The 27,365-nt window shown below is 44.1% G+C and overlaps 1 protein-coding gene across 1 annotated transcript in view; it reads left to right on the top strand.

The window, feature by feature from the left end:
* Positions 1-27,365, top strand: part of LOC306962035 (sodium/hydrogen exchanger 5-like) — a 52,482-nt gene that overhangs the window by 22,971 nt on the left and 2,146 nt on the right. Inside the window, exons 7-14 of the mRNA XM_079555056.1 lie at positions 3,394-3,596; positions 21,578-21,667; positions 21,741-21,811; positions 22,850-22,976; positions 23,703-23,794; positions 24,963-25,089; positions 26,133-26,282; positions 26,775-26,844. Of these exons, the coding sequence (XP_079411182.1) occupies positions 3,394-3,596; positions 21,578-21,667; positions 21,741-21,811; positions 22,850-22,976; positions 23,703-23,794; positions 24,963-25,089; positions 26,133-26,282; positions 26,775-26,844 (930 nt within the window). The remainder of the gene's footprint in view (positions 1-3,393; positions 3,597-21,577; positions 21,668-21,740; positions 21,812-22,849; positions 22,977-23,702; positions 23,795-24,962; positions 25,090-26,132; positions 26,283-26,774; positions 26,845-27,365) is intronic.

Genomic DNA, 27,365 nt, shown 5'->3' with positions numbered 1-27,365 from the left:
TAATATGCTAACACACATGCTAATATGCTAACACACAAGCTAACACGCGCTTGGACTGACTCACCGCTCTGCTCCATCACTGTTTACATTATGGGACTCACGTTGGTTATAAAAGTTAATCCACTTTGATTCTGGCGAAGGTTCCCCAAACATCCATCAGTGACAGTCACAGAAAAACACCATTTTGGTGATAGTCGCTGAATCCCAGAGAAAACAACAATTTCGAGTGGCCTCTTCTTGAAAAAGGTTGAATAAACTCCCGTCCTCGTAGCCAAACGCGCTTCTTTTTCTCTGTGACATGATCGTTAGGTAAGAATAAAGAACAGGTGTGTCCAGAGTAGGTAACGAGCTCCATCTTCACAGCTGCAGCGCAAACATGACTGATCTGTTCAGACGCTCAGGGGATGTGTTTGTTTTGGCCACAGCTGACCTGGAAGCACCTCGCGCAGATCCTTTTTTTTTTTTTTCCTCTTTCATCTCTCTTACGACAGAAATAATGAAAAAGCTGTTTTACAAATTAAAATCAGGCTGTAAGACATTACATTACAGACGTCGAGCACTTCCGTTCCGCTGTGACGACACAACTGAACACTCAGTCGTTCACCAGGAGAGGGAGGAGCCTCAGAGAGCAGGATTCAGGACGATTACTGAGAGCTGCGTGAATGAAGCCACAAACCACTCTGGGGGGATTTTGATAAGGAAATAGCAACAACATGGCTAAAAGCTCTAAAAAGTCGATTTTGCATGATATAGGACCTTTAAGAAACGTCCCGCATCCTTCTCTCCGCTCCGTGGGGCCTCCGTCCTCCTGACCTGACAAAAATGCGGATCAGCTCTATTTTTCAGCTCTGTCAGCGCCGGCCGGATCGAGCTCCACAGTTCAGATCGTACCACGCAGGAAAGAGAAAAACAACAACATCCGGGTTCTCAAAGTAAATTCCCTCCGCGCTGAATTTATTTGAACGAAAATGTCACTGCTTTACAGAATATAACCATGACCCGATTAAGCTTCGATTTCTCACATTCACGTAAATCTCTCCCTCACACAAAGGAGGCGGGAAAAAAGAAGAAAAAAAACGTATTAAAGAAAAGGGGGCAATCTCCTCGGTGACTGGAGTTTACAGCTCGTGAAGATGTGGAATCTGGGCGTTAACATTTGGGTGATGATTAGAGGTCGACCAGTATGGGTACTTCAAGGCCGATAGGGACCTATATTTTTTTATGTCTTGTCTATAATCCTGTGTATTAAGCTTCTAAACCAGGAGTAGGCAACGTCAGACCGCTCCTCTGGCCCTCAAGATGATTTTGAGAAATTATTATTTACATTATTACATGAATCAGAGAGTACTTTTAATATTATTAGAGTTAAATGGGAGAAAAAAAGGTAGAAATACTGTCAATACACCCAATTATATCATATATTATGTACAATACTGACATTTGAAAGAAGTGCACTGGAAAAAGAATAATCGTTTTAAGGAAGAAATGACATAAAACTAAGAGATTAAATCTAAGGTTTGAGTAGATTAGGCCTGGTCTTAGACGAGATAAAACCTCTAGTAGTAGTTATTCTCTTAATTCAGATCATGTTGTGTAATTGTGAAAAGTGAAAAACAATTATTTGTCTGATTTCAAGTATTTATTTTTGTTCCATTGGTGCTATAGCATTTGTATCGTGGATTAGTTCAAACCAAATTCAACATAGAAGAACTTTAATTCAAGCAATTTTAAGTCCTTTATCTCATTTAAGTTGGTCATTTTTCCAGTGTTGTGCTTTACTTTGGGCTAATAATCAGCGGCTTCGGCCCTCGGTCTGTTTACAATGAAGAAAATCAGCCCTCTGCCAAGAAAACTTGCCTACCCCTGTTCTAAACTGTAAAGTGTGTCAGTGTTGAACTGTGACAGCAGGGGGCGCTTCATTAGAGGCATGAGGCTGACGTTCATGTTTAGTAGCTACTTCAGAGGGAGCTTGTTCAGGTTTGAGTATAGAACAAAAAAACAATAAGTCTCTCATGATTCTGAATTTAAAATCAAAAGTCTGCAACATAAAATATCTATAAATACGATTCGGTGACAAACTTGTGACCGAATTTCAACTCAATGTTTCTCACTTCCCCTGAGGCCTAGGGAGTTGTGGGAGGGCTCATTTTAAGGCTGTGACTGCCCACTTATTAACTACTGCTGTATCGTAAAATGAATAGTTTTGTATCAGGGTTTTCCTTTTTTTTAATATATATTAATTTATTTGAACAGGGAAAAGGTACATTAAAGGAACAGGCCACCGTCCTTCCATATTGATATTATGCTCTTACCTGAGCTAAAACGAGTTGATACGTACCTGTCTGGTCTTGATCCTGGTAGGCCCCCGTTTGGAGCCATAGGAATACATTGGGAGAGGCTAAATGCTAACAACATCTTTGGTCGTTTTGCATGACTGAGGGCACAGACAAAGACCAGACAGGTACGCATCAACTCGTCTAAGCTCAGGTAAGAACATATCTCAGTATGGAAAAACGGTGGCCTGTTCCTTTAATCAACCTTTCTGTAAATGTGCCAGTTTTAGCTCTAAAGAAACCGTAGTCTCTGGTCAGCAAGCAATACCTAATGATAACAACAATCAGCATGAGAAATAAGAAATAGTAAAGCAATTCATTCATATGATCTCACTCACAGCCAATGGCAACATTTGGCACAAGCACTACATACTCACGGTGCGTCATCAACACTATCGACAATTACACACAGGCAGAATCACAATGGCTGCAAAACATTAAATACATTAATGGTGATGTACACAAGTTTGATTCTCAAGTAACAATGATTTTAGCATATTTTTGAAAGGGCTTAATGTATCAACATGTCGTATGTGAGAGGTGATTGTGTTCCAGAGCTGGACTGCTCTCACTGAAAAGGCCTGAAGGCACTTTTTCTGAAGGGGACTTGCAGGTTATTTGCGGTAGCGGATCTACAGTAGTTTGTCTCCTGCTCAGATTTACAAAATTAGAAAGTGGTGGAGGGGCCATGTAAGATTTAAAAAAAAACAGATTAGCATTGTGAAATTTGTTTTACCAGTTCAGCAGTTCATATTTCTCCAATATACTTTTGTGGTGATAACGAAAAGGTTTCATGTCTAGGACTTTCAGAGCCTGCTAGTGGATGTGAATTAATCCAGATTTGGGTTTCAGTTTCTCCTCCGGTCCTCAAACCTGTTAACTTTATCTGAGGTGTGGGGTGAATTAGCTAAGCCCCGTTGTTTGGTGTTCTCTTTTGGGGTTTTTGCATGTGTGGGAATAAACGTGTGGCAGAATCTCTATCTTAACCCCTTAAGCCCTAGTTTAGTTTAGACCCCGTGAACTAAACCAGGATTATAAATTGCTCCTTGTACTTTTGCAGGAGTGGTTGGTCAGACCTGGGTCCTGAACCGCTTCCGCCTCGTCCCGCTGGATAAGATCGACCAGGTGATGATGTCGTACGGCGGCCTGCGGGGGGCGGTGGCGTTCGCTCTGGTCGTGCTGCTGGACGGAGAGCAAGTCAAAGCCAAGGATTATTTCGTGGCCACGACCATTGTAGTGGTCTTCTTCACGGTCATGTTTCAGGTACGAACTGTGTAAGTGCAGAGCAGTGACTGAGTGGACAGAGTTCCTCCACAGCAAAAATGGTCCCAGGTTCTGTTTGTAAGGCTCGGTTTCCCCCATCAACCTAAAGCATTCACAACATCCTTATTCTCCTGCTGGGTAATCTGATATTCAAGCTCTGATCCTCACATCTTTCTCAGAGACAACAAAAATCATGTTTAAGATGATTTTTGTGTGTTTGTGCAACAATAATACAATTTATCTTAACAAAGTGGTACTAATTTAGTGACTTTTGTACAGTGGTGGTCAAAGTGCGTTATATAATTAAGATCATCATCAGTTAAAGAGCTACTTCGGTTCGTAAAGTCCTGCTTCTTTAATGGATTTCTTTATTGATCCGACATAAACACGTTTTACGTTTAAATGCATTGAAATTTGGAAATGTGCCCACACCATATTCCACATGCAGCTCACCTGCTTAAAGTGATAGATGTAAATGCATTAAATGAAAGTTTTTTCAAAGTATCAACACTGACTACAATTCAACATTAATTGCTACAGAAGCAACCTCGCTCTGTCCAAGTGTGATCAAGGAGACAGTGAAGAATCCGCTGTAAAGTTCTTTATACAGACGAGATATAAATTCAAGACATTATTTAAAAATCTATTTAAAAACACTTCTTTGCTCAAACTCAGAGCCAGGGGTCGCGGAGGTCACTGCTCTGTGGAAATCAAACCGACCGCGATGTCAAACTGTGGCGCGGCTCAATCTTAATTAAGTTACACACCATTACACTGTCATCCTGTCGCCTGGCAACCATCGTCATGGGACACGCCTCTCCGCCTAATGTCAGTCGACTCACCAGACTAAACTTTGAATTTACCCTCAACTAAATTGAGCTCATAAATCAGTCCGTTTAATATAAATACAGATGTGGAACTGCTCTGATAATGGAATGGAGGCTTATTTGCATAGTTCGTTTCACATGACACAAGTCCTCCATAGTGCTTCACATGGTACTTCACATAGTGCTTCACATAGTGCTTCACATAGTGCTTCACATAGTGCTTCACATAGTGCTTCACATAGTGCTTCACATAGTGCTTCACATAGTGCTTCACATGGTGCTTCACATAGTGCTTCACATAGTGCTTCACATAGTGCTTCACATAGTGCTTCACATAATGTTGGAGATTTGTTCTTCATTGACTCCACACTCGGTGGTGGTAATCTACGCACAGTATGTAGCATCAATTTCCCCTGTGTAGACTGACAGAAGCGCTGTCACGACTGCACACATCTGCACACATCTGCGCACATCTGCACCAACAGTCCCTCTGAACCACCATGCATTCAGGCACACACATCATTCATCCCTATTGTACATATTTTTGGTGGTAGGAAAACTGGAGCACTCGAAGGAAACCTGCGCAGACACGGGGAGAACATGCAAACTTCTCGCAGAAAGGCCTTGCCTGGGGATCGAACCCGGGATTATCGCTGTGTGATTTAGTTGCAATATATTTTGGCTGTGATGTTCCATTATCGAACATCACAATGATAATTAAACAATACACAAGATGCAGATGGCAGGTTGTGACGGGAATCATTATTTTTTCACTCTTTTCTTTTTAGACATTTTCTTCTTACATTCTTACACTCTTTGTAACATATTTCGAACACAAATGTGTAAAATGCGAGTAAACAGTGCTTCAGACAGTGCAGAGTCTCCAACCACACGAACACTGTGATTGTGTTTGACCTCCATTGTGGGTTTTCTCAAAAATCAGAGCGGTAGAAAGGCGATTCATTTTGTCTGGTTTGCGTGTGGCCACAAATGGAAATCCTAATCTCACGAGGGATATTGATTCCCATTCAAACTGTGTGTTTTGTTAATCCACCTTCCCCGCCGTTTTCACACAGCAGTGTGTCCCTCCAGGGCTTCCATAGTGGTTCATTTTGATATTGTCAGGTTTGCTCATGTTACAGTAATTGAATGTGCAGGTGGCGAGAGAGCTGTGCTGCCAGCTTTTATTACAGTGGATTTAATGGCCTGTTTGCAAGTTTAAGATTCTCTGACTTTATTGGCTCAATGATACATTTCATATTGACTTAATAAGACCCTCAAAGCAGCACAGGCTGAATCACGGCAGCTTTAATCTGAGCTGGGGAAATCCTATTTAATCTGTTTATAAGATTGCTGTCATTTTTTATTTTTATTTTTTTTCTTGACCAGCTGTGTAATACTTGAATTGTCTTTCACCTCGGAGTTTTTATTTTTACTTGTGTCATCACTCTGACTACTTTTTTCTGGTTTCAGGTTTCTTATTTCACTTTATACCATGGTCTGGGTGAATACTCACTCATGCTGACCACCTATACAGTCACTGGGGTGACTGCAAGGTCAAATGCACACAAATATCAACTCTTTTTTCGCATAAAAAGTTGAATAATGCACCTTTAAAGGACTGTTGTTTTGTCTTAGCACTATTCTGTACCTTTCATTCTGCAGTTCACCAGCTAAATACTGGTCAGATTCGGTCTATTTCCTTCTTTCGAGACTGTGGTCATATAAACTAAAGGATTGTTTGGAAAGCAGCAATGCCAATCTATCATTGTCTGTGAGAATAGATCAACTTTGGTTAATGTTATGTAACAAAATGCAATACAATTGTAAAAAATGTTTGCCTATACAGTATATGGTGCAAATATAAATATAAAGTCCTGTAATACAGTATGAAATACTGCATGAAACAAATGCAAATATACATGTTTACAGGGGGAATCTGCAGTATGTAAAAGTAAAAAAATAAAAGTAGCTAAATATGACCCAAAACAATTGTGTTCTACTGTTTAATAAAATAGGAAAAATCATCATTTCCCATCATTTTCTTTCTACAGTTGACATAAACTCAGTATTTAGAATAAAGTCATGAAATGAGCAGGTTTGTTTTTTAAAGGGAGTTTAAAAATGTTAAAATTAAGTATTTTCCTCCCCCTACATGTTCCAGCCATGTCCTAATGTGTAGAATGAGCTCAGACCTGTTCACCACAACTGCCTCTAAAATCCTGTACGGTCACTCAAAAATGTGTCACTTCGGCCCGAATTGCCGTCATGCACGAGCTTAATATAGAAGGTGCAGTTACACATATGGCCTGGGGTGGCAGTAGTGAGTATAAAATGGCGAACTTGCTTCCAGCCCCTTTAAAGGTACAAAAATTGGTGTTTCCTATTGGTGTACATGGCACGAGGTTCTTAAGGACATTCCTAATATGGCCGCCAGAATTGCCATTCATTCATTACTTTTTAAAGATCTTTGTTCCCGGGCACACCCATTGGAAGGAGACCCCAGGGAAGACCTAGGACTCGCTGGACAGACCTTCAGGGTCATTTGGGCGGCACGGTAGCACAGCGGTTAGCACTCATGCTTCATACTAGAAGGTCCCGGGTTCGATTCCCACCTGAACAGGGCCTTTCTGTGTGGAGTTTGCATGTTCTCCTCATGTCTATGCAGGTTTCCTCCATATACTCCAGTTTCCCCTACCACTAAAAACAACAAGTTCCCCTCTGGGGCCAGGACTCCCCTGATAAAGAGATTATTAATCTCAGTGGGACTTTCCTGGTAAAATAAAGGTCACAAAAAAACATGTTGCACCTAATTTGCCATTACAAACTGTATTACAGAAATAGAGCCGTAAATCTGATTTGTACTTTAGGACAATCATTCCAAACGCTGTTACATGTTATTTGTACAGACTTGTCCCTATCGAATAGACAAATAAATGTGTATTTGAGAATGCTGCGTGAGCTCAAAACGTGCAAATTACTCTGCTGCTGGTGAATGACCAACTATATATCTCTATGGCCTGAACGCCTTGAGATCTCACCTGACAAAGCTACAGGAAGCGTGCGTGGATCGCCCTGACACCAAATGAAGTGGTGTCGGGGCGGAGAAAAAAAAATCCACTGTTACCATGGAGATCTGCCATGTTTGTGGCTGTTAGCAAACATTTTCCATAAACTAACAGTAGATAAAACGTATAGAAAAAAAGCAGCTCCGTTAGCTGTAGAGTCACTACTGGAAAATACATCTGTCACACTGTGGTGTCCAAGTGTTTTAATGTGAACAATAACTCTAAAAACTCTGCTAGTTTATCACTGCTGCTAATCCCATGATGCTTAGCGATACAGACGGGATCTCGTCATAGAAGGGGGCGTGGCTTCGCCAGGGGGGAAAATAGAATCTTTAGAAAAACATAATTTCAGCCTTTTTAGCCATTTTCTGGTGGAATATTAACTTACTTATGACACATAAATACACTGCGTTCCAAATTATTATGCAAATTGTATTTTTGTGTCAAAAAGGTAAAAAAAAATATTAATAACAATGAAACTCATGGATGGTATCGTGCCTCAGGGCTCTATGAATCACTGACATTAATCTCAGAGACCTGGGATGATTAGTTAGTTTTCAGGTTAAGCCCAGTTAAGGGAAAAACTACTGAAAAAGGATGTTCCACTTTATTATGCAGATCATAATTTTCAAGCAATATTGTAAAGAAAAAGGGTCTTTCTGCTGATGAAAAGCGTGAAATAGTTGAATGCCTTGGTCTAGGTATGAAAGCCTTCGATATTTCATGAAAGATTAAGTGTAATCATCATACTGATAAGAGATTTGTGGATGATTCAGAGCACACTACGGTTTGTGCAGATAATGGCACAATATGGACGGTTTCTGCCAGACAAATAGATCAGATGAATAGAACAGATGCTACAAAGCAGCAGACAGGTATTTGAAGCTGCTGGTGCCTCTGGAGTCTCCCGAACATCAAGGTGTAGGACCCTCCAGAGGCTGCAGTTGTGCATAAACCTTCTATCCGGGCCTCCCCTAAACGGTTAATTGAAGCTGAAGAACATACACGGCTGCAACAGGCTCAGAAATACATGAGGACTCATTTTCACACAGTCTTGTTCACTGATGAGGCCGTGTGACCCTGGATGGTCAGATCAATGGAGTAGTGGATGGTTGGTGAATGGCCACAATGTCCCAACAAGGCTGTGACGTCAGTAAAGAGGTGGCGGAGTCATGTTTTGGGCCAGAATCATGGGGAGAGAGCTGGTCGGCCCCTTTAGGCCCTTTTAGGCTCCCTGAAGGTGTGAAAATGACCTTTGAAAAATATGTGGAGTTTCTGACTGACAACTGTCTTCTATGCTACAAAAAGAAGAGCCGTGCTTTCCCGAACAAAATCCTCTTCATGCATGACAACGCACCATGTCATACTGTAAAGAAAACCTCTGCATCACTGGCTGCTATGGGCATAAAAGGAGAGAAACTCATGATGTGGACCCCCTCCTCCCCTGACCTCAGCCCTATTGAGAACCTTTGGAGCCTCAACAAAAATAACTTCTATGAGGGTGGGAGGCAGTTTTCATCCAAACGGCAGCTCTGGGAGGCTATTCTAACATTCTGCAGAGAAATCCAAGCAGAAACTGTCCAAAAACTCACAAGTTTAATGGATTTAAGAATTTTGAAGCTGCTATCACACAAGGGCTCCTATGTTAAAATGTAACTTGACCTGTTAATATTTTTTTGATTGAAATAGCTTTTGATTTCAGTAAATATGACCTCCTAATGCTACAAAACAACATTCAACAAATTACCATTTTCAGTTAATTACAAGCTTTAAAATGTATTGAAACGATGAGTTGCATAATAATTTGGAACAGTGGATTTTGAGGTTTTTACTATATTTATTTTTGAAAAAAATACTGTTATCACAGGGAGATTTTTTTCCACCACATTTAAATGATCCTCTACCAGGTAAAGACTTGAAAATTATGCTGACTCTCATTTGAGTTGACAATTTAGAAAATCTTAGAAAAATGTCATTTGCATAATAATTTGGAACGCAGTGTAAAGTCAAGTGTAAATCGGACCCATATGGATATTTTGTCACAGCAGATTGTTCTGTAGAAGTGAAAAAACTGCCGTTATAGCTAGCGCTAGCTAACCGCTAGCATTAGCCAGATACTAATATGAAGCATCATGTAGCATTCTCCGTTATTTAAGGGGCTGTTGAACCACTTTGCTCCTCTCCATGTCTTTGTATCTTTATTTAGTAGAAAACTATATTCATATTTCAGCATTTGTTAAAGTAGTTTTTGAATAATTAGACAAAGTTTAGATTTTTCTCTTGTTTTCCCCCTTAACTGTTTTCAAACATGACCATAAATGGGCGATTCCATAGATGCCATCTGTATCTATATGACATCATCACATTATAGAACCTGAAAGCATCGTCACGGCAACAGTACATATACGGAACATAAGGGGACAGTGATGTCATGACGACCATTTGGCCATTTTGTCACATTCAGGCGTCCCTCACTGACGCAGGTGGCTGTGAGCTCAAGACTCACGACGGAAACAGCTTTTAACTTGGTTTAAAGGCTGCAAATCCATCTTTGTTCTTTAATTTCACATTACAGGGTGCGCTTTGCTTAAAACATAGGCAAAATGAGCAAAGAAGGCACCGCTCAGACCCATCGAGTCATGAATAACTCTGAAGATATGGATTATTTGCGATACCAAGCTTCACGGGAAGACCTCCTACAGCAAATCGATATTTTGATGTCACAGGTAAATGAACAACACAAGAAGATTGTTCAAAAAGACTCAATCATTGAAATCCATGAACATGTGAATGGTCCTGGGGTCAGTACGCAGGTGAAAACATACGCAGAACGCCAGGAAGAGGCCGCATCGATCCTACAGTCAACCCACAGCGACGCAGAAAACGAGGATTTGTGTATGCGGATGGCGCAGTTAACTCTTTCTGAACAAAAGCAGATCACTGACGCTGCTATGAGCAGAGTGGCAGAGCTGGAGAAAGCAGGGCCCAGTGGCTCCAACAGTCAGTACCAAATAAATGGGCTTCAGAGGAAAGTCTGGAAGCTTCAGTCTGCGCTCTGTAAAAGGAACAAGGCTTTGCAAAAAGCCGGGGGCAGAGTACAAAGTTTGGAAGCTGAGAAAGGTCACCTACAGTCCTCAGTGAAAAGTCTGCAAACGTCTTTAAGCAAACAGCCAAAAGGTGCAGATGTCCAGAGCCGAGAGGAGGAGCTGAAGAAGGCAGGCATCGCCTTCGAGACTCTGGGACAAACCAATGCCCTGCAGGAAGGTGCATGTGGCCTCCAGTTGGAGGTGGATAGATTAAATGCTGAGAATAAGGGAAATGCAGAAGCTCAGAGCAAAGTCATCAGTCTGAATGGTGAGATAAATGGGCTGAAGACGGAAATTGAGAACCTAAAAATTGCCCTCAACGAGGAAAGAAGAAACCGAGTGCCCCAGAACCAATTCACTGACCTGCAAAAAAAGATGACTGAATTACAGAAAGAAAAGGACAAACTAAGCTTGCAGAACAGCACCCTTAAATCTGTGATCCGTGACAAAACCATCACGGATAAAAGTCTAAAGGACGAGAGTAGTCATATGCAGCAGGAAGTGATGAAGCTGCAGCGGGACGTGTTGAAGCTTCATGTGGAGAAGGTTGGACTTGAAGCAGAAAGGGACCAACTACACTCACAGGTCAGCAGACAAAAATCTCTTCTCCGTGAAAAGACTTTGGCAGCATATGAGGGTCTGAGAAAAGTTACATCTCTGGAGGAGGAGAGAGCGAAACTACAAGCAGAACGCGATGGCCTGTGCTTGCAGGTTGGCAACCTAGAATCTGCCCTCCGTGAGAAGAACTTGGCGCTGCAAAAGGCCCAGACCAAAGTTAAACATCTGGAAGGGGAGAAGGGTGGATTACAGGCGGAAAGAGATGGCCTACGGTTGCAGGTGGGCAACCTTGAATCTGCCCACTTAGAAAATAAAACAGCCCTGCAAAAGGCCCAGAGCAGAGTCAAATCTCTGGAGAAGGAAAAAGGCGGTCTGCAGTCCTCAGTGGAAAATCTAAAAACTGCCTTAACCAAACAGCAAAAAGCCACAGAAGATGCTCGCTCCAAAGTGACTGAGAAGGAGCAGGAGCTAAGAAACCAGAGGGTCACAGCCCAGGCCTTAGAGCAGAACCTCATGGCAGCGCGGGACATGTTTAAGACCATGGTTGAGAACGCCAGCACCAAAGTGTCTGCAGCCCGGGCAGACAAACAGGACATGAAGAAGAAGGCGCAGGACCTCAGACAGGAAACTGAGCGTCTAACAGCCGTCCACAGAAACCAGGTGAGCGCGTTGCGAAGCTCAGAAGAGCAAAGGGTAGTTCTGCAGTGTGAGATACAGAAGCTTTCTGACGCACTGAAGGCTTCACAGGAGAACAACTCTGCTCTGCTCATGAAGAACCATGAGCTTCAGGAAACTCTCAGGGCCAGAGAGGAGCAGATTCAGGAGGCTGAGAATCGGCGCAAACAGAAGTGGAAGTGGTTTGGCCGCCGCTAAACCCAATCCTACAAAGGACATCAGTAGAACTCGGCATTGAAGGCTGACGTTAACACCACATGGCTCCCAAGAATCAGCCCTTAAAAATAATACCCACACGCACACACATATACCCACACATATACACAACAAAACCCATGCAAAATGGTTACTCTAGTCACTTAAATTGAAAATGTTAGCTTTCCAGATGTTTCTGCACCTGCTCTGCGTGTTTCTACAGCTAACACCAGAGGTAACAATGCTCCTGGTGATGTGGTTGTTACCTCTGGTGTTAGCTGTAGAAACACGCAAAGCAGGTGCAGAAACATCTGGAACGAGGCAGAGGTCAGGAGGACGGACATAACAGGTCTGTCCGACTGACCACAGCTCAGAAACACCCCATGTCAACAGGAGCGGGTAGCAGGTAGCAGGGAAAGAAGTGTCCATAAGTTGTATAACAGATTAAAAGGGCTCCAAACGCAACAAAACAAGACAATTGATAAGACAATAGCAATTGTATTGTGGCTCACAGGCATCACTATTAATTTGATAAATAATTTCAGTGACACAAAAATCAGATTGGCAGATTCATGTTGTGGTGATCAATCAATCAATCAATCAATCAAAACATTATTTATAAAGCACTTTTCATACAAAGCTGTAGTGCAAAGAGCTTTACAGATTAAAACAATGCCCACCCACCCAGACAAGCAGACACGCACGTATAAAAACAAATGCAGAAAGGTTACTCTATGTTTCTGCACCTGCTCTGCGTGTTTCTACAGCTAACACCAGAGGTAACAATGCTCCTGGTGATGTGGTGACGAGGCAGAGGTCAGGCGGATGGACATAACAGGTTTGTCCGACTGACCACAGCTCAGAAACACACCATGTCAACAGGAGCGGTGAAACTTCTGAACGTGGCGTGCAGTTAGCAGGGAAAGAAATGTCCATAATTAGTGTGAACAAATAATTTGGCAACAAACTAATCACTGTTAATTCGATAAATGATTTTCTAAACGTCAGATTTAATGTGTCACTGAACAAAACACATGCAAAAAAGTAACTCTAAGCTGCACTGCTCATGGCAGGTTTTAAAGCAGTACTTAGTAACTTGTTTACCTTAATAAATCCTTAATAGAAGTGTTGATGGCAGGGCTGGACTGGCATAAAAAATCAGCCCGGGACTTTTGGGTCAAGGCCGGCCCTCTAAAAAAAACAAAAAACAGTCATATTCAATACAATAGTCGAGGTGATGAGCAAAACAATAAGCCCTTTGCTTGAACTAAAACAGTATAAGCTACGAATTGAGGCAACAGCTTCATGTTGTTTCTGCCGAATTCAAGCTAACCCCTCATTATTTGTTTTATTATTGACCTTAATTTAACCAGGATAGTCCCAGATAGGGGAAACCAGAGTACCTGGAGGAAACCTACGCAGACACGGGGAGAACATGCAAACTCCACACAGAAAGGCCCCGTCCAGGTGGGAATCGAACCCGGGACCTTCTTGCTGTGAGGCGTGAGTGCTAACCGCTGAGCCACCGTGCCGCCTCACAGCACTCAACACTTTAATCTGGTCATTTATAACTTGAAGGAACTTTCGTAAAATTACTTAACAATCTTAAAATGTGCGCTCCGTTAATGAAGTTCCTCTCGCAACTGCAACACAAATAAACTTCTCAAAACCAACCACATGATCCCACGGCAGATTGAAGATGAAATGGTAAAACTCACCACACAGTTAGAGAGGTGTGGGGTGAGAATAGAAGTCTCAAAAAGGCCACACATTGTAAATCCTTTCAATGGAAACTAGAAGATTTCCAAACTGCGCGCACAGATGACGAGGGGCAAGACAGAGTCACCTGACAACTCCCAGCATGCACTTCTTTGCAAACATTTGTCTAAAATTTACAAAAAAAAATAGAGGTCTAAGGTTCTGTGGGTCCTGGAGCGAGGAACAATAAACTATTTCCTCTTATATTCGCAATTTGAGGGGCATGAGTGTTATGTCGGAGAGGCCCATTGCTCATTATACGCAATTATTATAGGCTCTTCACAACGTAAGTAGAACGCTCCGTTGATTTGAATGGGATTTCCCAATGTTCTACTGGTCATTATTTTCTGATAAAGGACCTCTGAAAAAAATAATGACCGCTGCCAATGGCAACAGAGTTCGTGCTTTCATATCAGTCCGCGTGTACGTAGTAGCGGACACGATCTGTCCCCGTCACTGAGAGAGAAGTTGGGGGAATTGCTCGTAAAGTTAGCGTGAGTCTGACTTTCAACCGATGGGCGCTGGCGTCTCTGCTTTTTGACCACGAACGTGGGGGCCGCCATTGCTGTAGTACCTCCATATCGCCACTAGGCCCCCATTGAAAAGCATTGGAGTTTAGACACCTTAAAAACCACTTTAACGCCTGGTTTCAATTTTTTCAACATTACTGTTAGAGCCTGTCCCCGTAACAACGCGTTGATTAATCAGTGAAACAACACGTAGTTTGACTTAGATACGGGGCCCTTGCAGCCGCGGGTGTTTTCGTTTCACATGTTCGTTCATAGCCGTTGTGATTTTAGCCTGGCTAACGCCAGACTAAAATCACAAGTGATGCTGCAGTTCGAAATGATTGGAGCGCACACAGCAGTCTGGCGTTAGCCAGGTTAGTTGTGCTGCTGTGATATGACATTTCCGCTCGACACAGTGTGCAAACAACAACATTATTAGGCCGTTTCTGGAAATACTCCCACACTTTTGACGACTTTTGCCGTGCTTTTCCCCCCTCGGTCGCAGCGTTTGCATTAAGCGCAGCCACGCTGGAAGTGAAATGTAAACAAGCGACGCGTCGACGCACAAAAACGGCGTCGACGTATTTACGTAATCGACGACGTCGATGACGTCGACGCGTCGTTGCAGCCTTAAACATTAGACTAGGCTAGATATTCCTCCTGAGATAACGCTGGGTTAATCACAATTTAAGATAAGATACGATAAGATGACACTTTATTGATCTTCTTATGAAACCAGGCTGGTTCTCTTTCAACATTCGTTTCGGTATCTCACTATGGGAACGCTCTCACGCTGTTCCCCCAGAAGCCCAATTACATTACGCCAGTCTGCTGACTGGCTGTCAGACGTGACGTCGCTCAGCAGAGGAGGAGGGACTTCCTCCTACTATAAGAGCGTCATAGCACGTCATAACATTAGTCTAAAACCTCTTCTCGCTCCCAGAGGCCTCTCTCAGACGGTGAGTGGTGAACAGGATAGCATATTGTTCATAGGAAGAGCTAATCACTCTGACGCCGAACGCTACCTATTACCACGTCGTCATTTGTGAGTTTTTTGTGTGTAGCAAGTCTGTCCCCAAACAGGTGCTATTTTAGCCGCTAGTCGCAATACTAGTTGCTTGCTTCACATTAGCGAGAGATTACGGCACTACGCTTCTTCCTCACCATGGAAAAAGACGTGCTGCCACCAAAGCCGTGCAAATGTGGGAATAAAATTTCCGGGGAAGACAACCATGCTGTTTTTTGATGCGCTAGCCGACCCGGTAACCTGTGACCACTGTGCACGCCTTTCTCTGAAAACCCGCCGTCGGAGACTTGCGCGCCAAGCGAGCTTGTCGGGGGAAGATCCTGTACTGGGGGCAACCATTCCCCCTCTACAGGTGGAGCTGAAGGAGAGGCCCCGTGGAGTCACCTCCGCGGGACCTAGCTGGGCCGAGCAGGTTGATGCTGCGGACCCTCTCCTGGACTCGGACGAGCTGGACTTGGACCTAGCGGCCGCGGGGGACAGCCTCGCCGAGTTTTCTGACTCTGGTGATGAGCCCATAAGTCTCCCCTCTGACGAGGACGACGATTATATGGAGTAATTCATCCTAACACAGGCCGCAAGGCCCGGGAAGCGCTGCGGTCACCGGCAGTAGCGGATCACCAGCCCGCCTGCCACACAGGACTTGCATGAGGTTTGCCGTAGAGCAGCTGCAAAGCTAGGCATCACGTGGCCGGAGGCCCCTCTCGAGACTGCGAGGTCCCGTTACGAGGGTCGACGACTACCGAAGGCCAAAACCTCCACAAAGCAGCTCCTACCAGCCTTCCCAGAGTGCCTGGAGGAGGCCATTCGGTCCTGGAGCAATCCTTTCACCGCGAAAGCCCCCGCCCTGGGAGGGGCTGCGCTGGACTGGGATGGCATGGAGGGAAATGGTTTCACTCGCCTTCCCCCCATCGAACCTCTAGTGGCAGCTCATCTCAACCCAACACAGAGGTCCACCATGACCACTGCGGGCCCGGCTATGCCCTCCAAAGCTGATTGTTTCCAAACGACGCTGACGGAGAGAGGCTACAAAGCCGTGGCTACATCAGTGAGAGCCCTCAATGCGTCCTCCCTGCTTTTAGCCTACCAGGCTGATCTACAGGACGACATGGCGGCCTCACCCAGCCCAGAGATGTGGGACGAGTTGTGCGTGGTCATTGACCTCTGCCTCCGCCTGCACAGATGCGCTGTACAAGCATGTGGCCGAGCTATGGGAGTCATGGTTACACAGGAGAGGGCTAGATGGCTCAGTCTCTCCAGCCTCTCCCATAGAGAAAAAACTGAACTCCTGGATGTCCCTGTGGACCCCAAAGGCCTGTTCGGTTCTGCGGTTGCCACCATGCAGAAGAGATGCGAGGAGAAGAAGCGTGAGGGTGAAGCGCTGCAGCTGTGTCTCCCCAGGGAAGCGCCACCACCTAAAGCCACGCCTCAACTCCCTCCACGGCCTACAAGTGGACAGGCCTATCGCATCCCCAAACGCCCACCACAACCTCAACCACAGAGCAGTGGGACTCCAGAGCTCAAGGGTGCGTGGGCCAGAAAACAGTTTGTCCCCAAGGTGAAGCCAGGGACCCCACAAGGCCAGCCTGCCACCCAGGGTGCAAAGAAAAAGAAGCGGGCTGCCTAACGTTCCCCCTACTGAGGAGGGGGAGCAGGTCAGGCCAGACGCCTCTTCCCACCCCACAGTCCAGTGTTCAAGTGGTGCATTCGAGACCAGGGAAGCGACGTGCAGAGACTGTTGCATCAGCGCTCGACGTTCACGGCCCAAAGAGGAGGACTTTTTCTGCAGAGAGCTCAGTGGAGCCACAGCAGTTGTTTACAAGCACACACCAGTGCCTTTGTCCTCTCTCTCAAAAATGTTCAATAAAAATGTGTTCTTGCAAAGAAATAAACGCCTGTTCCTTTGCACACCCAGGCCCCAGGGGGGCGCAGCCACACATGTTGCAAAACATACACATAGTGGACACAGACAGATTGAACAATACAGCGTCTCCATTAGCTCTGCGGGACCCTCTAAATCCACTAGAGGGAGCTATTACACCACTAGTGAGGCAGCCTCCACTCTCCAGGCAAGCAGACACGGGGATCAAGCCCCTCGGTCCGCTAGCGTCACACGCATCACAATGGCTGGAGTGTGGAGCGCCGAATTGGGTGCTGAAGACCATCACCAAAGGCTACAGGCTCCAGTTCGCGGCGACCCCTCCCTGTTTCAGGATGCTGCTGTTTTCACAACCGCGAGAAAAAGAGGCTTTGATCCTACAGGAGGAAATAAAAGCTCTTTTGAACAAGGGAGCTATCCAAATAGTGCCACCAGGGCAGTGCCAGGCAGGCTTCTATTCGAGATATTTCCTTGTTCCCAAAAAAGGAGGGGGTTTGCGTTCAATACTGGATCTGCGCGCTCTGAACAAGTACATGAGAACATACACGTTCAGGATGCTGACGCACACGGCTCTAGTGCGCTTCGTGCGGCAGGGCGATTGGTTTGTGTCCATAGATCTGAAAGACGCATACTTTCACATCCCTATAGCCACGTATCTGGACGACTGGCTACTTGCGGCTCAGTCTCCACACCAACTCCAGGTCCACGCCAGGCTGCTCCTGTCACACCTGTCTTCCCTGGGATTCGTGGTGAACTGGGACAAAAGCGTCCTCGTCCCGTGTCAGAGCATAGAGTTTATAGGAAGAAGAAGAAGAAGATCTTGATTTATATAGCGCCTTTCACAGACATATAGTCACAAAGCGCTTTACATGAGACAGTTGTACATTCACTCCACACTCGGTGATGGTAAACTACGTTTGTAGCTTCAGTTCCCCTGGGGGAGACTGTCAAAGGCGCTTTCGCGACTACACACGTCTGCGCCAACCACCATTCTGACCACCACCATTCACTCACACACATCATTCATCCTGGCCTATTGTGCATGTTTTTAGTGGTAGGGGAAACCGGAGTGCCCGGAGGAAACCTACGCAGACACGGGGAGAACATGCAAACTCCACACAGAAAGGCCCCGTCCCTGGTGGGAATCTAACCCGGACCTTCTAGCTGTGAAGCGAGAGCGCTAACCGCTGCGCTACCGTGCCTACGGTACACAGCCTAGGACTACACCTGGACTCTGTCACGTCCAAAGCACGACTGTCGGCGGACAGGATAAAAGCTTTTTCAGCTTGTCTGGCCACTTTCCGCCGAGGCGCGCTGCTACATTTCAGGACGTGCCTCAGGCTTTTGGGTCTGATGGCATCAGCCCTGGTCGTTGTGCCGCTGGGCCGCCTGTACATGCGGCCTTTTCAGAGGTGGGTTGCAGCGCTGTGCTTGAATCCGTCGCGTCACGGCCACCGCAGCGTTTTGGTGACTGCGGAATGTGTCCGCGCGCTGCGCCCCTGGAGACAGGAGGTTTTCTTGACCACGGGCGTGGCCACAGGCACGGTCACGGCAAGAAAACTTATTACGACGGATGCCTCTCTGCATGGCTGGGGCGCCACGCACGAGGGCAGAATAGTGAATGGAAAGTGGAGTTCACAGATGCAGCTGTGCCACATAAACTACCTGGAGCTCCAAGCCGTGTGGCTGGCGTTACAGCACTTTCTCCCTCTAATCAGAGGACAGCATGTGTTGGTCGGTACGGACAATACTACGGTAGTGGCGTACGTCAACAAACAAGGGGGACTACGTTCACATCAGCTGCACACGTTGGCACACAGACTGATTGTATGGGCCAATTCCCATCTACTGTCACTGAGAGCCACACACGTTCCCGGTGTTTTGAACCGAGGAGCGGATCTCCTCTCATGGGGAAACCCTCGCTACAGAGATTGGAAACTCCACAGCGCGGTTGTGACACGGATATGGGAGAAATACGGCAAAGCCGATGTGGACCTGTTCGCGTCACAAGAGGACGCTCAGTGCCACTTATATTATTCCCTGATGGATCGGAGCGCACCACTGGGGGTGGACGCACTGGCACACGAGTGGCCACGCACCCTCCCTTATGCGTTTCCCCCGTTAGGGGGTCCGACCCTCATTAAGTAAGAGATTTCAAAAATTCATATTACGAAAACGCAAGGTTAAGAAATTAACCCCGGTTCTCTGAGACATGAGTGAGGTATTTCACCAGACCGCCCTTCTTGCCTGGAGCGAGAAGAGGTGCGCTTGCTTACACTAATGTTATGACGTGCTATGACGCTCTTATAGTAGGAGGAAGTCCCTCCTCCTCTGCTCAGCGACGTCACGTCTGACAGCCAGTCAGCAGACTGCCGTAATGTAATTGGGCTTCTGGGGGAACAGCGTGAGAGCGTTCCCATAGTGAGATACCTCACTCATGTCTCAGAGAACCGGGGTTAATTTCTTAACCTTGCGTTTTCGTAATATGAATTTTTGAAATCTCGTACTTAATGAGGCTCGGACTGTTAGCATTGGAGCAGCGCGAGCTACACGTCACGCAAGGGCCGAGTCTACAGTGAAGATCCCGCCCGTATGTCCTTTTTAGAAACATGCTTCGTCAGAGCTGGGGAGGAGGAGTCTGTAAATCCACCATGAATTCCCCCACGACCGTGGTCATTATGGTAAACGGGGAGGAGTGAGCATAAGACGTCCTTTTTTTTTACAGTCTATGCTTTCAACTTACCCAGAGATTCAACACCATTCCTCCTCTCCAACTGCACCTTCAACTAAGTAGCTAGGCTAGCTACTAGCCTTGCTGCTTCTAGCCTAGCAAAACGTTGCCGAGCAACGCGCAAACTTTTGGGAACTATTTGTGGCGGAAGTCATTAAATAAACCTTTCGACCTTCATAAAAGTGTACGAAGTTTATGTTGTCCCGGTGGTCTGGCATATTTAGTGAGTTTAGTAAATGAAAAAAACATTTATTATAAATGTTACGTTTGTGGGACCCTGGTATAAGCGGATTAAACAACTCGGAGCCGTGCATTAGACGGTTATAATGCACTTTGCGGAGTAACACTCCGCTGCGCGTCGAGGTGTTCTTGACTCCGCATGGTGTTCTTGACTCCACATGGTGTTCTTGACTCCGCGTCGTGCATTATAGCCGTCTAATGCACGGCTCCGAGTTGTTTAATCCTTACTTAAACTTTTACTTTCAATGGCAAGTAAATATTATTCACTTTTATAATAACACATTCAGTAACTTGGAAGGCCTATAAAGAGCTGTGATGCCCTATACCTCTATCTAGTGGTTAAAAAGAGCATTACAATATGACTCTGCATTATGGCTTTGCAGGATGAAGTCCAATTCAATACTACCTTGACAAGTCATTAGGGAAATGTTTGGTTTTTATGTGCAATTATTATCATCATCGGTTCAACAGTGAAAATGTACTGCTCAAGTGTTGCTTTTTTAGACAGTCAGTTTTGTGGTGTTTTTGAGGCAAACAGCATTGGGGTGAGCGCTAGTTTGGAGCCTGGATGTTCCTATTTTAACCTCTTAACCCCCGCCTTGACCTTGACTTTTCTCCAGTTCAGCTTTACCCAAATCTATGAGGTAACAATCTCTAGGCCAGTGTAGCGCCTCAATTGAAAGCTAAGACCTACAAAACTCATCTAAATGGATCTTTTCCCTTGCGTTGTTGTCACTTTTTTAAAACATTTTTCATTGCCTTTTTGTTGCATTTTTGTCCCTTTTCTTTTGCTATTTTTGTGGCTTTTGTGTTGTGTTGTCGTCATACATTTTCGTCCCTTTTCTGTTTCTCTTTTGCTGCTTTTTTGTTGCTCTTTTGTGGCTCGTTTGTTGCCTTTTCTGTCACGTGTGTGCCTCTCTCTTGTTGCATTTTCTTCCTTGTTTTTATCTCATTTTTGTTGCTATTTTGACACTTTTTGCAAGAAGCTTTTATATTTGGGAAAAACCAAAGTGCAGAAAATGTGTGTTTGTGTTAACATAGCGATATATTCTTCATCCAATTCAAACACGATTTGTAAGAAACTTGATTTCCGCAAATCTGTATCAAAACAAGACTTAAAAAAAGGCTGAATCAGGACCAAACAGAGGCTGAAAACAAAAATCCTAACTGAAACTGAACTTTTGCTCATTTATAAGTTTCATATGTTTTCAGTTTAAGGCAGAGTTTGCAAAAAATGTGTCGATCGCAGTGAGATGGAAAACCTGAATGATTTTGCCATATAATTATTGTTGCTTAAAATCTAAGGGTCATGACTCCCTTCTCTTGTAAGATCGTGTGTGTGTATTTCATTCTGTTTCCTTTGTTTCTCCATCATCTGTCCAAAAACATGACAAAAAATCCATCTATGGCACAAATGTCCTTGTGTTTCAGGGGCTGACGATCAAACCTCTGGTGAAGTGGCTCAAAGTTCCTCGCTCCACAAGCAGAAAACCCACCATCAACGAGGAGATCCACGAGAGAGTGAGGCATCGTGTTGTTCACATGCCGTCATCAACATACTCATAATTCATTTCACATTTTCTATTCCTTTCAGGCTTTTGACCACATCCTGACCGCCGTAGAGGACATCGCTGGACTCCAGGGCTACCACCACTGGAGAGACAAGTCAGTGCTAAGATGTAGTAAGACTGAAGGGCACTAGATGGAGCTCTTGTCATGTGTTAAACTGTGTGCACCATTTATGTTTGCCTTGATAATATAGACCAGTGGTTCTCCACCTTTTAGAGCCGCGCCCCCATTATAACAGTTAATTAGGGTCGTGGGTCAGACCATGGGAAAAACAGGGACATTAACCCCTTAACTCCCACCTGAACCGAGCACATATTCTCCAGTTTGGCTTTACCCCAGTCCAAAAGCTTCTGGAAAAAAGCTGTGACAATAGCAACAAAACTGAGACGAAAACAATGATGGAAATGTGACAAAAAAGTGACGAAAAATGTTTGAAAATGTGGCAAAAATGTCACAAAAAATTGACAAAAAATTGACAAAAAATGACAAAAAAATGACAAAAAAATTGATAAAAAATTGACAAAAAAATTACAAAAATGTGACAAAAAATGACCAAAATGTAACAAAAAAATGACCCAAAAAAATGATAAAAAATGTGACACAAAAATGTGACAAAAATGTGATAAGAAATTGACCCAAAAATTACAAAAATTTGACAAAAAATTGGTAAAGAATGTGACAAAAAAAATTGAAAAAAATTTTACCAAAAAATGACAAAATAATTACAAAAATGAGTTGAATACCCAACAAAAAAATGATGGAAAAAAAAATCTGATGACGTGAGGAAAAAGATCCTCTCGGTTCAGACGGGAGTTAAGAGGTTAAACTATAAAACTCTTAAAAAACAAAGAAAAAACAATGGCTAAAACAAAAATGAATTAAATTTAGAACAAATAATGGCACCCTGGTAAAATAGCATGTATGCTACGACACTGTAATAATAATATTAAAATATATATTTTATCTATATGCTCTGGCGACCCCCCAAATTTGTCTCGCGACCCCCTAGAAGAGAACCCCTGATATAGACAGATGATCCAGAAAGCCCTAAAAAAAAACATTTAAATAAGGTCTAATAAAGATCAGAATCAGGAGGAAACCAAGTTCTAAGATATCTCTGTGTGTCCCGTTGAGGTGGGAGCAGTTTGATAAGAAGTACCTGAGTAAGCTGCTGCTGAGGAAGTCTGTGTACAGGAAGAGTGAGCTGTGGGAGGCCTACCAGAAAATCAACATCCGCGACGCCATCAGTGTCATTGACCAGGTAATATTATCATACTGGAGGCTAATGTTTGGTACAAATTGCACTTATACAACAGCATATTATCCCAAAATATAGATACCAAGAAGACTCCAAGCATGTGATACTGAATACACTCTAGAGCAGGGGTCCTCAAACTACGGCCCTGAGATGATTTAATCCGGCCCCCCACCTGTAGAGCACAAATCCTTTTCTAGCCCATTCCTGTGCGGAGTTAGGATATTTTAACTAAATAACCAGTTTACTCATCCCAGCCACTAGAGCTTACCACCAGAGTGTGGAGAGAATGAATAATGACTACAGTACTTTGAGAAACTTGTAACCCAGGCTTGTAAAGCGCAATGCAAGTATAAACAGTTATTACTTGGTCACATTACATAATGATGTTTTATTTGAAAATAAAAATAAATGGAAATTAAAACAAAGTGTGAAGACTTGAATACTATTTTTGCAAACCACTACAGTGAAACAAATATGAGCCTGAATCAAGTGTTGATCTTGTGGATATAATAGTGGGGACGACTGTGCCAGGCGAGTCATCTCTACTTCACAAAGAGGCATTTTGGTCTGAGTCATGCAATTCTATGTTATAGCCAACCCTGTCCGGCCCCCCATCACAGTCAGGAACAATGATGTGGCCCCCAGAGAAAAAAGTCTGAGGACCCCTGCTCTGGAGTATTCATTTTCCTCTTTATTAAAATTGAATGATGACTTTTGTGGTGATTCTAGGGCGGTAATGTCCTGACTTCTGCGCGCCTCTCCCTCCCGTCGATGGCCTCAAGGGCTTCATTCCCGGAGTTCACCAACGTCACCAACTACCTGTGAGTCACATGATCAGCAGCAGGTTTTATGTTATAGGTGCATAATGGAATATCTTTATGCAGAGAAAAAAAACCTTGATATTTGTCATTTGTCATTTACCTCAATGACCCAATTGCTGCATGGGAGGCTAACACGGCCTCTACTTTCCTTTACAGTGTTCTCTACAAAGCTCCAGGATCAAACTTTTGTAGGTCTTTTGGTGAGAGGGTTCGTCAGCGGTCAAAACCTTCTAAACAATTGATCCTGGAGCAACAAAATAGCGACAAAAAAAGAGACCACTGTGATGGAAAGTAAAGGTGCCATAAGCTCATACAGCCCCCGCTCAGTCACTGCAAGGTCAAACAGGCAACAATATTAAGTAGTTTCCTTTTTTATTAAACCTTTTTTACCACATAGAATTCTGCATTAGAGGTCGACCGATATGGGTTTTTCTAAGGCTTTAAGAAACACCTAAGGCTTTTCTAAGGATTTTTTTTTCGATATTTTTGGAGTTTTTGCAAATTTGTAGCTAACCGAATTTCATCACAATGTTTCTCAGTTCCCCTGAGGACTAGGAAATTGTGGGAGGACTCGTTTTAAAGCACTCATTTTAATCTTTCCAATCCAATGTTTATTTTGCTTGATAGAAAGATGCCAATAGCAGTAATTCAAAGTGTTTTCACAGTGCCACCTGTTTGCTAGCATGCCCTTCAGTGAAAGCTTGTTTACTGGCTGCAGAAGCCAATATTGAGTGCATATCGACCTTCCAAAATAATGTTTTTGCTCCTATGCTGTATCTCCACTTTAAAGGCTGGAGTATTATGCAAAATGTTACAATGTTGTTCTCCCATTCAAACCCAACCTGGAGCTGTAATTGAACCCAGTCGCGCATCTTTGAGTAATCTTTGAATCTTAAGCATCACAGCAACAGCTCCTAAAAAGCACCTCCTGAGGTCCTGTTAATCCAGGATGGTTTCCACAAGCTTTACATCTCTCGCTAAGCTTAAGCCTTTAATCGCAAAGTGAAAACGGTATTTAAAAAAAAAATTTAACTTGATTGAAAATGCTATTCAGCGAAGAGGAGCAACAAAGTAAGATAGTGATTGAGCTGTGTGTGTTATTGTTACCAAATACAGGCAAAAATACCCCCTCTCTTCCCACTGTAAAGGATCCCGTGTGTGTCCCCAGGCGAGAGAACGGCAGTGGGGTGTGTCTGGACCTGCAGGTGATCGATAACGTCCCCGGAGCCAAAGTGGAGGAGGACTCGGAGACGCACCATGTTCTTGCCGGAAACCTCTACAAGCCTCGCAGACGGGTGACTACAGCGCGCCGAGGGCTGTGCAAATCACCTCTTGAGATGAAATGGGTCTTAGGCCAATCACAACCTTTTGGCTTCCTCTAAAACTGCTTTAAACGTCTGGGGCTGACCACCGAAACCCATGTGGTCACGCGCGCGTCTCCTTTTAGTTTTTCCCCAAAGTGTGGATGTTTTGGAACTCCATTATATTTACATAAAACAGCTTTCTTCAATCCAAGGCTCCATTGTTCGACGAAGAGAGTTTTAAAAGGAGTTCTCAATTGTCCAGAAAGTAGTTAGAGAATGCTGTTGTAAGGTGTAAAAGTTATATTTGTGAGTTTATTGGTTACTCCGAGTGTAAAAGACAATTGCTCAGTGAGAGATGTGTTCCTAAGTTTCGAGGTTCCCACAGTCTGATCTTAAAATGTCCAGTTTGAAATTATATCTTGAGAGTTAGGGTGCTTTTATTGCAGATATAACTGGCAGAGTCCAAAGTGCATGTCCAGCTCAGCATCCGTCTCCCTCCCCGTCTCCTCTATGCATATAGCCCAAAGATCTGACTTTATCAACGAAAAAGGCCACTTTCACTAGTATTTCTCTCTCTTTTTGGTGAGTTTTGTTATACTATGAGCATTTTCAAACTTTTTAACCAGGAAAGTGGCAGTCGTGTTAAGCCCTACATGCTTTGTCGACACTGGAGTAACTGCACTACATTTTTATACTCGCTACTGCCACTTCAGGGGTTAAGTTGTTCTTTATAAAGCTCGTGCATGACGGTACTTTGACCCGAAGTAACAACTTTTTGAGTGACAGTGCAGGCTTTTAGAGGCAGTTGCGGTGAACAGGTCAGGGCTTATTCTACACATTAGGACATGGCTGGAGCAAGTAGGGGGTAGAAATACATAATTTTAACATTTTTAAACTCCATCTAGTCCCTTTACATACTGCCGGCAGATTGTGTTTGACTTGTCCACATCTCAACAAATGCAAACGAGAAAACACTTTATGAGTTGTATCAGTAATGTCCTAATGAAATGTGTATTTTTGCGTGTTGTGTCCAGCACCAGTCCCACTACAGCCGTCACTTCATGCCTCTGGGGGAGAAGGAGCGCCAGGACCGAGAGGTTTTCCAGAGAAACATGAAGATTCGCATGGAGAGCTCCAAATCCACGCGACATAAGAGGCACAAGAAGGAGCGCAGCATCAAAAAGGTACCACGGTGTAACAATGACATTTATTCTTCCTTATACGTACGTTTGGGTGGTCCAGAAACTGAACAGAGCAGCTTGTTTGTAGCATTTGCTGAAGTTTTGAAAGTGAAATCCACTCTAGGTTAAGTGGACAAAGTGGAGGTCAGGAAAGGTCGAAGTGCATGACTACTTGTGGACAGATGTCTTTGAGCTGTTCCTCCACAAGAGTGCATAAAAAAGTAGTGAAGATTTTGCTTTCTCTGTGAAACATGCATACAAGCTCATCCCTGTGAAGAACTGGGTGTCAGAATGTTGTAAGTAAGGATTTGCTCATGACTACATTTTTTTTTTCTCAAAATAGAGCGAGTAGCCCCTTATTTTGCTGACGTCCCAGTGCAGCAAAACCAATCAGCCCCAACTGTTATGGAAGACTCAGAGCTTTGCCAATTAAAGGCCGCCTCTGTTCCTGTTATGACTACGCGCTAAGTGCTTGTTTATATTTCTCGTCAACAGCGCCGCGGATCCGACTCGAAGGAGGAGAGCTCGGAGAAACCGAGACGCAACATCAGCTGGCACGACAAAGGTAACACAAACACCGGGCTGAGCAGCGGATAATACGCAGGGATTAAAGGGAGAGGCCGCGAACGCGATGTGCAGCATCAGCAGACTTTTTGTTTTTCCAATCAGTAGTTTGTTTAAAGGCCTGCGTTCCCAACATTTTTACAACAATTACCATCTCAGTCTCTTTACGCACTTGAAGACCAGAGGAGACAGAGCTTTTGCTGCTGCTTCTACTTGACTCTGGAACAGACCTTTGGCCCCAAATCTGAACTGTTTTAGATCCTCTCTCAAGGCCAACCTATTTGCACCGGCTTTTTTGAACAAGTTGAGCTGCTTCTGCATTTTATTCTCTCTGTCTATTCTCTCTCCGCTTCTGAGTTGCTGATCTAGTTTTGACAATGTCTGGAGTGACTTTTTTATATGTTTTGCTGTTCAAATCTAATGTATGTGAAACACTTTAGACAACAGTAAACTAAGGATTAATGAACCAAAACCAGATTAGACCATGTTAAAGGTGTATGACGCCATTGCTCCGCCATTGCT

This window comes from Gobius niger (genome assembly GCF_951799975.1).
Source record: "Gobius niger genome assembly, chromosome: 4".
NCBI classification, from domain to species: domain Eukaryota; kingdom Metazoa; phylum Chordata; class Actinopteri; order Gobiiformes; family Gobiidae; genus Gobius; species Gobius niger.
This window is presented reverse-complemented; position numbering and strand designations above follow the sequence as displayed.